The sequence below is a fragment of the Manis pentadactyla genome, chromosome 12, assembly GCF_030020395.1.
Source record: "Manis pentadactyla isolate mManPen7 chromosome 12, mManPen7.hap1, whole genome shotgun sequence".
Classification (NCBI taxonomy): domain Eukaryota; kingdom Metazoa; phylum Chordata; class Mammalia; order Pholidota; family Manidae; genus Manis; species Manis pentadactyla.
Window position 1 is genome coordinate 83115639 of NC_080030.1, and position 14163 is coordinate 83129801.

Below are 14163 nucleotides of genomic sequence, written 5' to 3' on the forward strand. Positions count from 1 at the left end.
GTTCAGAATTGCATCGAAATTATTCTGAATCACTATCTCTGTTGTTAAATATCTAATGAATTGAAGTAAACAAATTTTCTCAACAAATGTACCTTATGTTTGTTTTGAATCCATCTTGTTTTATTTAGGAATATTTCCTATTTTAAAAGGCTAGTATCATATGGCATTATGGATTAATTCTACCAAACATTCAAAAACAAATTCGTATCAATCTTTCTTAAAATTTTCCAAAAGCAAAAAAAGAGGGAATTCTTCCAAACTCATTCTATGAGGTCAGCATCATCTTGAAATCAAGACCAGACAAAGACACCTCAAGAAAATAAAACAAGAAACAATCCCATTTACCACAGCATTAAAACAAATAAGATACTTAGGAATAAATTTAATCAAGGAGATAAGAGTTGTACACTTAAAACTGTAAAACATTGATGAAAGCAATTGAAGAACACCCAAATAAATGGAAGGATACTCTGTGCTCATTGATCGAAACAATTGATATTCTAAAAATGTCTATACTACCTAAAGTGATCTATAGATTTAGTGCACTCCCTATCAAATTCCAATGGCATTTTTCACAGAAATAGGAAAAATAATCCTAAAACATGTATGGAATCATAAAAAGCCTTAATAGCCAAAGCAGTCTTAAAAAAGAAGAACAAAGCTGGAGGCATCATACTTCTTGATTTCAAACTATATTACTAAACTATAGTAATCAAAACAGTATGGTATTGGTCTTAAAAATAGACACAGAGATCAATGGAACAGTTGGAGAACCCAGAAATGATCATTTAATTTTGACAAAAGCACAAAGAATACACAGTGAGGAAAGGATAATTTCTTCGATAAATAGTATTTGGAAAAGTGGATAGCAAAAGATGAAACTGGACCATTATCTTACATGATACCCAAAAATCAATTAAAAATGGATTAAATACTTGAGCATAAGACCTGAAACTGTAAAACAGCTGAAGAAAACATGGGAGGTAAGCTCTTTGACTTTGGTCTTGGCAATGATTTTTTAGATTTAACACCAAAACAAAGTCAGCAAAAGCAAAAATAAGGAAGTGGGACTACATCAAACTAAAAAACTTCTCACAGCAAAGGGAACCTTCAACACAATGAAAAGGCATTCTATGGATGGAAGAAAATACTTGAAAACCACTTGTCCAGTAAGAGGTTAATACCCAAACTACACAAGGAACTCATCTGGTTTTATAGTCAAAAAACAACTGAATTTTAAAAAATGGTCAAAGGATCCCAATAGATATTTTCCCAAAGAAGACATACAAATGGCCAACAGATATATGGAAAAATGTTCAGTTTCACTAGTCATCAGGGAAATGCAAATCCAGACCCCTCATCTGTCAGTATGGCTATTATCAAAAAGGAGATAACAAAACTGACAAGAATGTGAAGAAAAGGGAACCCTCATATACTGTTGGTGGGAATGTAAATGTGTGGTCAGTATGGAAAACAGTATGAAGGGTCCTCAAGAAATTAAAAAGAGAGCTACCATATTATCCAGCAATCCACTTTTGGGAATATATTCAAAGAAAATGAAATCTTAAAGAGATATCTGTAACTCCCATGTTTGTTGTAGCATTATTCACAATAGCCAAGGTATGGAAACAACCTAACTGTTGATGGATGAATAAAAATGTGGAATATATATACTAATGGCATATTTTTCATCCTTAAAAAAGAAGGATATTGTGTCATTTGCAACAATATGGATGACCCTGGAGGGCATTAAGCTAAGTGAAATAAACCACGGAGAAAGACAAATACTGCATAGTATTACTTATATGTGGAATCTTAAAAAAAAAAGTTCAACTTATATAAACAGTAGAATGGAGGGTGCAGGAAGCTTGGAGGTTGGAGGATGGGAGAGACTGGTAAACAGGTACAAATATTAAGTTATAAGATTAATAAGTTCTAAGGATCTAATGTATAACATGATGAGTAATTAATATTGTATTATGTAATTGAAATTTGGTAAGAAAGTAGAACTTAAGTGTTCTCAACAATAAAAGCAGATTGTGAGGTGATGGATGTAATTAATTCATGGAAATCCTTTCACAGTATATACATATGTCAAATCACCATGTTGTACACATTGAATATATTATAATTTTATTTGTCAGTTATGCCTCAGTAAATCTTGAAAAAACAAATATAGTTAATTGAAGAAGAAAACTAATTTACAGGGTCCCAAACCAGTGATATATTGATATATGTTTAACAAAAAGATTCCAGAAGAAAAGAAAAAGCCTTATTTTGTAGATTTTGCCTGTTTTATGGTGTAAATACTTACATATTGATTGCAAGATAATGACATGCTGAAATACTATGAAGATACTATTCAGAAAGACTACAGAGACAATTGATATGAATTACCTTAAATTTGATAATACTAAAACGTAGTAAAGCAAGAAGAGGGGGAGGAAAGAAAATTATAGGCCAATATCCCTGATGAAAATAAATACAAACAAAACCCCTAACAATTAACAGCACATTAAAAGGATCATATACCATGACAAAATGGGATTTATCCCTGGGTACAAGGGATAGCTCAATATGTGCAAGACAGTCAGTATGTTACAACATGTTAACAAAATGAAAGCAAAAAAAGCCTAGTAATCTCAATAAACTGAAAAAGCATTTGACAAAGTTCAACATCTATTCATAATTAAAACTCCCAACAAAATAGAACCTGCCTCACACAATAAAGACCATCTATGAAAAGCCTACAACTAGCATCCTAATCACAGGGGGGAAATGGAAAACTTTCCCTCTAAGATCCAAAACAAGGCAAAGATGCCCACTCTCACCACTTTTGTTCAACATAGTACTGAAAGTTCTAACTAGAGAAGACAAGGAAAAAAGATATCCAAATCAGAAAGGAAGAAGTAAAATTATATCTGGCTGCCAATGGCATGATCATATGCATGGGAAACACGAATGACTCCATAAAATTGTTAGAATTAGTAAACGAATTCAGTAAAAACTTCAATATACAAAAATCAGTCTTGTTTTCTATATACGAACAATAAACTATCTGAAAAAGAAATCAATAAAACAATCCCATTCACAATAGGAACAAAAAGGATAAGATACTTGGGAGTAAGCTTAACCAAAGAAATGAAAGACTTTTAAACTGAAAAGTATAAAACATGGAAGTTAAAGAAGTCACAGATGAATGAAAGGTATCCCATTTTCATGGACTGGAAGAATGAGTATTTTTTTAAATGTCCATATTACTCAAAGTGATCTACATGTCTGCATGCAATCCCTATAAAAATCCCTATGTCATTCTCTACAGAAACAGGAAAATCCATTTTTAAATTTTGGTGAACCACAAAAGACCCCAAATAGCCAAAGCAACTTTGAGAAAGAGCACAGCTTGGAGGCATCACACTGCCTGGTGTAACAATATATTATAAAGCTGTAGGTATCAAAGCAATATGGCGTTGACATAAAAACAGATATAAAACTGATGAAACAGAATGGAGAGCCCAGAAATAAATCCACTTATCTATGTTCAACAAAGCTGCCAAGAATATACAATGAAGAGAGGATAGTTTCTTTAATACATAGTGTTCAGGAAACTAGATATCCCCATACAGAAGAAAGAAATTGGACCCTTATTTTGCACCACCTACAAAAATTAACTCAAAATGGATCAAAGACTTAAAGACCAAAACTACAAAACTACTGGAAGAAAACAAGAAGAAAGCTTCTTAACATTGCACTGGGCAATAATTTTTTAGATATGATCCTATAAATACAGTCAACAAAAGCAAAAATAGACAAATGGGATTGCATCAAACTAAAATGCTTCTGCATAACAAAAGAAACAACAGACTAAAAAAGGCAACCTATGGAGTGAATGAGAGAGAATATTTGTAAACCATATAATAGGTAAGGGGTTAATATCCAAAATTCACAGAACTCATGCAGCTCAAGAGCAAAAAAAAAAAACCCAGATTGATTAAAAGTGAGCAAATGACCTGAATAGACATTCCTCAAAAGAAGACATGCAAATGGCCAATAGGTATATGAAAAGATGCTAAATTTCACTAATCATCAGAGAAATACAAAAAGATATCACTTCACACTTAGAAGGACTATCATCAGAAAGAGGGAAGATAAGGTTTGGTGAGGATGTGGAGACAAGGGAACTTTTGTACAGTGTTGGTGAGAATATAGATTGGTGTAGCCCCTGTGGAGAATGGTATGGAGGTTTCTGAAAAAAAAAAAATGGAACTACCTTATTATTCAGCAGTCCCACCTTTGGGTATATTTCAAAGACAATCTGTACTCCCATGTTCATTGCAGCATTATAATAGCCAAAATATAGATACAACCTAAATATCCATCAATGGATGAATAAAGAAAATGTAACATACATAATATATTATGGACGACATCATGCTAAATGAAATAAGCGAGATACAGAAAGACAAATCTTACATAACCTCATGTATGTGTGGAATCTAAAAATGTTAAGCTCATAGAAACAGAGCAGAATAATGGTTACCAGAGGCTGGGTGAGGAGAATATGGGAAGATGTTGGTTAAGGGGTACAAAGTTTCAGTTATGCAAGATAGGTAAGTTCTGGAGGTCTAACAATGTGACTATAGGTAAAAATATTGTATACTTGAGTTTGCTAAGGGGGAAATCTTAAGTATTCTTATAGCACACACACAAAAGATAACTATATAAGGTAATGGATATATTAGCTTGATTGTGGTAAATACATGTATTCACAATGTGTACATATATTGAATCATCAAATTGTACAATTACAATTGTAAAAATTACAATTTTTAGTTGTCAACTATACTTTAATAAAGCTGGGGGAAAAAAAGAATATATCTTTCTGTTACTTTTTTCATCCCCTTTGCCTTCTACACCTAAATGTACATTAGACCTATATACAAGCACAAATAATGTATGTTGATGTAAGTCTGATCTCTTGTACTCAAGAAGAAAGGCATGCTTGTGAAAGATACATGATTACATATTCTTTATATGTAAATATTTCTTTGTTTTTATACAGCTTGCATATAATTAAAATATTCCATTAAAGGAACTATACAAAGTTCTCTATATTCCTAATATATATTTTTTTATGTTGTTCCAGTGGAGCTGCTGGATTCATTAGACTCTGTTGCAGAGGTCAACCTTGATGAACAGGATAGAGTAACAACTAAGCCAAAAGCCCTGCCAGAAATAACTGATAATGAAATGACAGGAACAGGTAAAAGTGAAAAACTGACTGTTCTCTATTAATTGATTACACTTCTAGGGGAATATATGTTGTATATAATAATATGTATAATAACTATGTTGACAGTAAAATTTTAAATCTCACATTTTCTACCATATTTGACAACTTAAATAATCTGAATTTATTAATAGTGACACTTAATGCTAGTATGCCAAGTCAAGTGTGTTTTCAAGTAAATACTTATTAATAAATGAATAAATGCTGTTGATAAAAAGTATAGCACTTTAGGTAAATAGTAACTAATTTTCTATGGCCCTCCAAAGTGTTCAGTTAAAATTGCCATGTGCAGGAGAAATGAGACTTTGGACTTTGATTTTCCATAGTTCCCTGTGTATAGGAAAAAGCTAGATCACATCTACAAATTCTGAAATGCCTAGGACCATCTAGACTTAAAGTTGTAAAGGTCTTTAAGATTGTTTTTTCAAAATTTTTTCTAAAGCAGTAGGTGGAATACTTATTTCCAAATGAAATCTCATGTAGTATACTCTCTGTGTAGATAAAAATGGTATTTTTTCGGTATAAATATGTTTACATTTGTAACATTTACTTATAAAGGTAGAACAATAATGGTCTTTTGAAATTTTTGAAATCAGAAGTTACAGGCATTTCTTATATTCTTATATCATCATCAGACTTCCAATATGTTTTTATAGTATAATATAAAAATATTGGTTTACTGCACAAATACTTGCACATGGAACTTCTTAATTAGCTTGCTTTGCAAGCCTTAGTTGACCAAGATGGTCAATTAAACCAATCCAGACACTTAGGAAAAAAGAGCAATGGAAATGATAAATCACTAACCAGCTCCAAACATCTGCTTGCATTTTATTTTTTACTTCTTTGTACTTTTTATTGAAGTGTAATATGCCTATATAAAAGTTAGTGTATCATAACAGTGCAAGTTGATGAACTTTAAAATACTGACACACTCATGTAACCGGCAACCAGATCCAAAAAACAAAACATGACTGAAACCACCAAGCCCGCTCAGATTTCCTCTTTCTAGTCACTGCTGTTCTAAGAGTCACCACTATCTTATTTCATCCACTTGTATATTAAAATACAAATATGAAAGTGAAAAAATGACAACAGAATTTCCCATCAATACATGTTACTCCCTTACTTGTTATTACCCAGTTGAATGTTCTGCCACGATGGAAGCATGTGCTGAGCACGTTCCTCTGTCTTACTGCTGTTTATTTATATACATGAAATATATGTGCCATGATAGTCAATCCACTTGTACAATTTTCATAAACAGACATGAATTCTTCTAAAAGACCAGTGTAGATCTTGTAGACCCATGAAGGAAGTTCATATATGTACAGGATGGCCAGAGAAGTACAACTTTATTCTAAGACATGCATGTAAACAAAGTAGGAGACTAAAGTTACCACTCCAGTGGCCTTCAAAATATTACAGTTACATACATGGCACATTTGCATGTACAGATTAATTTTTATTATAGTTCTTATGTTTTAAAGGATAATTTTAAATGAAATTCCAAACATCTGTAGAACCCATGATTTTCTCTGAAAACATGTTTTTTATAAAACACAGTATGAATATTACTACTGTAGGTTATAAGAAAAACTCAGAAATAAAAAAATGTATTACTGAAAATAAAAATTCTATTAAGATTATCCAAGCAGTAATATAAAACTACAGTGTTTTGGTCTTATTTCTTAAATATTCTTGACTCTGAAATAGTTTGATGAGTCAGTTACTGGAAGATAGTAGCATATGATTTTATTGTTATGTAGTTTTGTGTTTATATTCCCAGCCTGTTCAGTTATCAGCTGTGTAACATTGGACAATTAGTGCCTCTAAGCCGCTTTATAACGAGATCTTGGGTTGGTCGATTAAGATCATGTATAGTGCTGTATATATTGTTAAGATTCAACAAGCAGTAGCAACTGTATGGTTCTTCTTATTATTTATACCAGTCCTCTGTTAATAGTACAAATTATAATTAAAAACCTGAAGGCATACAGTATTAATACTTCTTGATTGTAGGGTATTGAATTTATCTGGTATTTCAAAAATTTATTTGAAAATCTTCAAATCGGCATATGAACTTGGTTTAAGAAGTGAAAAAGTTCAGTGGGTTGTTTTGTTTGGTTTTGTTTTTTACCATGTTTCTTCCAGTATTAAGCAGGTTCAGATGATGCATTATCAAAGATCATCTTTTTTAAAATAATACTTATGAAATTTTTTGTGCTTTATTATTTTGGAAAGGTTGGTAACTATAAAAATGAGGGCCAGAGCTAGCCTTTGCATATTTCCATTTGTCTCATGGGCAAGTACCATTTTGAGCTTTGGTTGTATGATTAGAACAGTCAGGATGACAGTCATTCCATGACTAGACCCTTGGCTCTGCAAAACAAGATTTGACATATTTCAACTTCCTAAAGTGGAAAAATCTTGACTTGCAATAATATATAAAATAATTACATAGAGTCCTAGCTTCTTTTTTTAATTGGTATGTCTCCTCTTGGCACTATTATATCACAGGGTGTTGTAAATATTAAATGAGATAACAGGTATACCATGCATGACAGTCAGCCAGTCAACAAGCAGATATTTATTGTGCATCTACTTTGTGACAGCCCTAGGGTAAAGCTAGGGAGCAGAGAGTCTCTGCCCTAAGGGGACTTGCATAATTATTCTTAATTGCTTCTTTCTGGAAATGGCAGTGATTAGATTTCTGACACTTCCATAAAACCACTGCTGCTGCCTCTCCAAATACTACTTTGCTTTGCTTCTGAACTACTTTGGCTTGTTTGTTTTCATTACATATTCCAGGAGCCCATTAATTGGCTACGAATGAGGAATCCTCCTTCTGAACTCCCAGCTGCTACCTGTCTGTCTTCACTAAGAGGGGCCTGCTGGTATCAGTAACATGATGCCCTTTGGTCTGGGTGCAACTTGCTGCTCTGACTCCCCACACAGCAGCAGAAACTGGAGTTAAGAGCTTGCTTTTCCTTCCAGCTCCTTCCACACCCCAGAACCTGAATTTTTCATGCATGGCGCAGTGCCTGAGAGCTTCAGTAATGAATGGTGCAAATGATTTCCATGGTGCTAAATCCAGCGCTTAGTTTCCATCTTAGCTGACCCACTAGCAGCCCTTAGCAGAGTCAGTCCCTCCACTTCTTTCTCCCTCACATGCTTTCTTCACTGGGCTTCAAGGACACCTGATTTGTACTTTCCTCCTCCCCTCTACAGGGGTGTCCAAAACTGCCCTCTTCATCTCCCCACTCCTTACTTGACTACCATCTCCTCTGCTGAAAGCACTGTCACCCTTCCAGTTGCTCAGGCCCAAACCCATGGAGTCCCCCTTTTTTCTTCTCTTTCTCTCACACCCAGCATCGAATCATTGCAGACCTTGTTAATTCCACATGCCGAGAATCTGAGCACCCCTCAGCCCCTCTCCCAGCACCGCCTTGGTCCCAGCCGCCGTCATCTCTTTGCTGGGCTATTGTAGGAGCCTCCTAACTGATAGCCCACTTCAGGCCTTGCTCCCCCTAGTAATTTATTCTTGACCACAGTGGGCCTTTCTTTTTTAATTTAAAAGGAGGAAAAGTCAACCCTTTTCTTTTCATAAAATGCATGAAAAAAATTAACTCATATGACCTTGGAATTATTTTTAATATCAGTTTGGATTCATGATTCAAGAGAAAAGTACTTCCCCTGCTCTGTATTCTGAACAGCCCTTCATACCTCTCTGTCTTCCATTTCTAATTTCTAACTTTTAGGTCATTTCTTTTTCTGAGTGTTTACTGTTGCTTTAAGCCTAGAACCTCTTCTTGACACCTCACACCTGTTAAATTAAGTATGAGCATTCGGTACTGCTATGCTATTTATGTGTCATATATTTTTTATATACTCAGCAGATACTTAAGTATTGTGCTATTTCTGTAGAGGAGAAAAAACACCTTGTGCCTTTTTTCTTTTTTTATAACGATTAATTTTCTCCCTCAGTCGTGCTACTCTGGGTCTGATGGATGGTTTAGGGGGAAAGTTAGGCTTACCTTAGCAGGCAAGATCTTCTTCCTCAGATCCTACTGAAAATCCCTGCCACTTAAGTCTTAGTGATTCTTCTCTAACAGTATCCCTACATTTTTGTTTTTAATTTATTTAAGCAAATCATACTTATTGGGTGTGCTTCAAATAGCAATGGTAACCTGAAACATTAGATGGAAGGATATCCCATTGCAAAGCATTCTTAAACACAGTCTTATATGTATGTGGCACTTGGCGACCTCTTATGTTTAGAGTTGGAAATATCTTCTCAGAAGTGTATACTGTGCAAGTTACAACTTATACAGAGGAAGAGGGGAATGTGTATTCTATTTGATTGTAAGCACTAAAATTGATCGTGGGTATCAAGAGAAAGGTAGGCTGGTCACCCTGTTTCTGTTCTTTTTTTCCACTTTTCTATGACTCTTGTATTCTTTTCTCTAATTCTGAAAATTCCATTGTTAGTAATGATAGGTACAAAATGAGTAAGAAAATAACTCATAAAAATCTTAAATCATTATTGTCATTAGGTTATTTGAATTCTTTTTTCCAGAATTTATTTATCGGTTGGTATGTAGCAGAGGAGCTCAATAGGGAAGGAGGAGTGAGTGAAGTAACCATGACATCAGCCTTCCTGTCTGGCTGACTGGGTGAATAGTGGTGCCATTAGCCAAAACGAGATAGTGGAGAGCAAGTTTTGTTGGGGAATATAATTAATTCAATTGGGGATATGTTAAATATGATTTCCTTAACAATCTAAATGTCTGTTAGAAAGTTTAATATTCAGAAAAAAGGACAAAAGACAGATTTGGGAGTCATGAGCACATGGGTAATAGTTAAGCTAAGGGTCTTGTTGAAATAGCCTGGCCAAAAACAAAGTAAATGAGTACTTTTTAGGAGAGGGCTAAAGGTGGAGCCCTGAGATCAGTCACTGGCCATAAAAGATGGAGAAACAGTAGTGGGAAGAACAAGGAGAAGAACCTGTGCAGAAAGAAGAGCCCCAGGTAGAGGGCAGTGTCAGATGTCTCTACAGGGCTGAAGAGAAGAAGAAATTGGATCGCAAAGTTAGAGGAGTGAATTTCAGCTGGAGAAATGCAGACTACAAGATGCTGTGTGGCACAGGGAAGCAAAGAGAGAGAGAAAAAGATAGGAAGGGAAAGAGAGAGTGAGTGATGATGGTAAGGGAAGAGAGTTCTTGGAAGATTATGTCAGTTTGGGACATTTAGGATGTTTTGTCCCACGTAGCGGGAGATTAAGCGTAGTAGGAAGAGAGGGCAGTAACTCATGGGGTTAGATTTTATAGTTACTTTGTCAGGACAGGCTCTTGACACATTGAGCCTGCTGTGATGTCATACTGGTAGGCTATGCTGCGTATTACCAATGTTTGTATTTTATATCAGCCTTGTCCTATCGCCTTGTTTACCATTCCTAACAGATTAAGAGATAATATTAGAGTTTTACATTTCTCATGTATTTGTGTGATTATGCTGTAGATCACATTTATATTTCAACAGCTGTTTCTTGCGGGCGAAGCAGCAGTGACATTGAAGCTTTGCATCAGGCCTATTACCATCTAGCCCATTCCGGGGGGGACGCAGAGGAGGAAGGACTTGGGAGCAGTGCATTGGAGAAAGCTGAGAGCTCAGCGAAAGATCATCCTCAGGAAGACAGAGAGTCCCCTAAACACATCTCTACTACAGAATCTGGTAAAAGTTGATTTATTGAGACTCTCTCTGAACAGTTTCCAGTGTAGTGTAATTTAAATACAGTTTCTGTAGTGATTGTTTCTCATCTCGGAATTTATTTAAAGGGTTCAAATGAAAACTGGAATCATTGTTTTAACTATGAAGTTAGAGCTGAACATGGGATAAAATTTCAATTATTTCTCCAATTGCCTTGACCAAATGAAGAAATCACTTAAGTGTTTTCAATTTTTTTACCCTTTTCCATGTACATGTACCAAAGTTACTTTTTGAACAGAGAACAGTATTTTGGGGTCAACTAAATACATATTTAGGAAGTGTGTGTGTCTGTGTGTGTGTGTGAGAGAGAGAGAGAGAGAAAGAGTTTGTGTGTGTTTACACTCATATACATACACTTAATATTTATATATTCCATACATAAATGGTATAGATCTATCAAATACATAGGCATATGTATGTCAAATGTAAACATCAAAGGAGGTTTTTTGGTACAAGCAAGTTTACAGTGGGAAATGGGGTTTATTATTATGACATTTTGCTAAGTGTGTCAATCAGAAAATTAATTTTGGTGGTGACATTAAATTTAGCAATTTACATAACATTTTTGTTGCTGTTCCAACTTTTTTCCCCTCTTAGATCTGCCCACAGTAGAGGAGCTGATGAAACCTATCAAAATAAATTCCTTTGGAGTCAGTGGTTTTGACTTACAACCTGTCAGGTATGAGTTTTTTGGAATGAATTGTACAGTTTGTTTATTGCCTTGTCACTGAAAAATTTTAGAGTCATTTGTTCTAGTTAATCATTCCTAGTGAATGATTAATAAATGGGAAGCTTGTATGAGTCTACCTGTGAGTCACTGCTTTATTAGTCCTTAATTAGTTCATCAAAATTCTTCTAGTGCTAAAATTAAAACAAAAGGCTGACACTACCAAAAAAGTTGCTGCCATTAAGTAGTCTTAAAGCTTTTCACTGAAAAGCAAAATCCTTTCAGCTTTACCTATCTTGGACAGTTGATTCGAACAGTGAGAGGGAACATGAATTTTCTTCTGTGTATGAATCATAGATTTCCTTCTTTATAAACCAGCTAGTTTTACACTTAGTCACAGACCAGCCAGCAGCTCACAAGGGTGAGTCTTTGGTCACAAGAGTCATGGGCTTCCTGGAAATGCTCCCGCTCCACTGCCCTTTAAGGGAAACCTGTTTGACCTTTCTGTTATTCTCCAGCACACAGAGTAGCACCTCATAATAACTTTGTCGTGAGACAGTTTTACGTATGTGTAACGCTTAGGGTATCACATCCATTATCTCATGTGACCCTCTTGCATCTTTATCTCCGTTACTCAAGTGATGAAATTGAAGTGAACCAGTCCAGCGGTGGAGCTCTCACCAGAACCAGATGATGATAGCTACGATTTTTATCACATTTTATTGTAGGCGAGTTACTGTACAAAGTGCTTTCCATATTAGATTTCATTTCATTTCATCTTAGAACAGCTCCCTGAAGTGTATTCCATCATTATCCTATCCCCATTTCATAGATAAGAAAAATAAGGCTTAAAGAAGTTAAATAAATTGCTTAAGATCACATGGCTAAAACCAGGGAGATGTGTTCTTAATCACATATATTGTCAGTTCTCTGATCTCCTTGAAATATTTCTGTCAAAAGCCTATCATCCTTTCACATATTCATTCATTCATTTGTGTTTTCAACAGACACATTTTGAGGTCCTACTAGTACCATATCCCCATCATGTGCGTCACTTGGAGTGTTGCTTGCCCTGTTTCTGCATTTGTGCTGGTTGAGAGAAAATGATGCAGCGAAGCTTACTCTAAAGCCCACCCACTTGAATGCTAAGTCTGCTGTTCTGCTGACCTCCAGTGCTCATTGGCATTTATAAGGGGCAGTTTATGCCCACTTAGGATTGCTGTTTAGGGCTCTGGTAGTGTAACTGAAGAGATTCTCTTTACCCATCGTGTATGTTTGTGGGCAGAGGTGGAACCATGCTAGTAATGCGAACTCTAAATACAGTTTTTTATGCTTGTGTTAAGAAGTTGGAAACCAGAATAATTACCTTAACGACATAAAAATAATTATAGAAATGTCAGTAGTATAAACTTTAGTACACATATCCAAATACTCTTTAGTAAACTGTAGGGTAGGCAATTCTAGCTGCTATAACAAATAACCTTTGAAATTTCAGAAGCTTAACATCATCAGAAAGTTATTTCTTGCTCATATCATATGTGTGTCTGTGGGGCTGGGGAGGGACTCTGTTCCACAATCATTTAGGGACCTAGACTACTTCGATCATCGACACATGGTTTTAAGGTTGTTATGGTCTCAACCAACCAGTTGATAAGAAAAGAAAAAAAAAAATGGCTTAGAATATTTCCTTTTAGCTGCCTCAGCACAGAATCATTTGCATCCCTGCAGCTCATATTCTATTGACAAGAACCAGTACGTCTAGGTAACAAGGTCCAAGAGGGCTGGGAAATGGGGTTTGCTTATGTGCTCAGAAAGAAAAGTGAAATATGAGTTTGTTAGGCATCTAGCCAGTCTTTATAGAATCTACCCTTCTAATAGCCAAGTATGCATTTCACTCTTTTCATACAAAGACCCCCTCATTCCATCTCCAAGGCAAACAACCCAAAGTCCCATTCAGGGCTGTGTCCATCTGAACGGCCAGGATTGCCAGGTGAAACACAGTCCTCTCCATCAGGCTTGATTTAGCTCCTCATTGTCTGCTGTGCAGTGACTTCCTCACCTGCACCCAATGATGTGAAACTGCAACAAATAGTGCCATTCAGAAAGGGAAATTCTGAGGAAACTTTTGATTTTGATGTCCTTATGCAATCAGTAATGCAACTTCAGAATCCACTGAAAAAACCTTATAAAGACCTACTACCTTGAAGTTGGGAATTTTCCATAATCAGGCCATTATTCTGCTCTTAAGAAGGAGCTACCTTATAAATACATTGTTCCACATAGCTCCTAGCTGTATAGCTCCGGGACAGATTTGTCTTGCATTTTGTCACCATTGGCCGTAGCCGGAGTGGGCTTTCGGGGGCGGGTGTGCCCATCTTGGAGGATGCACTCCTGTGGTCACTTCCTACTTGCTGGTGGGTTAAAGCTCCTGAACAAGT

At 35.5% G+C, this 14163-nt stretch overlaps 1 protein-coding gene across 3 annotated transcripts in view; it reads left to right on the forward strand.

Moving 5' to 3' along the window:
* The window catches only part of LOC118913769 (centrosomal protein of 162 kDa-like), a 98810-nt gene that overhangs the window by 24307 nt on the left and 60340 nt on the right, over positions 1 to 14163 (forward strand). For all 3 annotated transcript variants that reach the window (XM_057489347.1, XM_057489348.1, XM_057489349.1), the window contains 3 exons: positions 5147 to 5263; positions 10831 to 11022; positions 11656 to 11737. In XM_057489347.1, coding sequence (XP_057345330.1) covers positions 5147 to 5263; positions 10831 to 11022; positions 11656 to 11737 — 391 coding nt within the window. The remainder of the gene's footprint in view (positions 1 to 5146; positions 5264 to 10830; positions 11023 to 11655; positions 11738 to 14163) is intronic.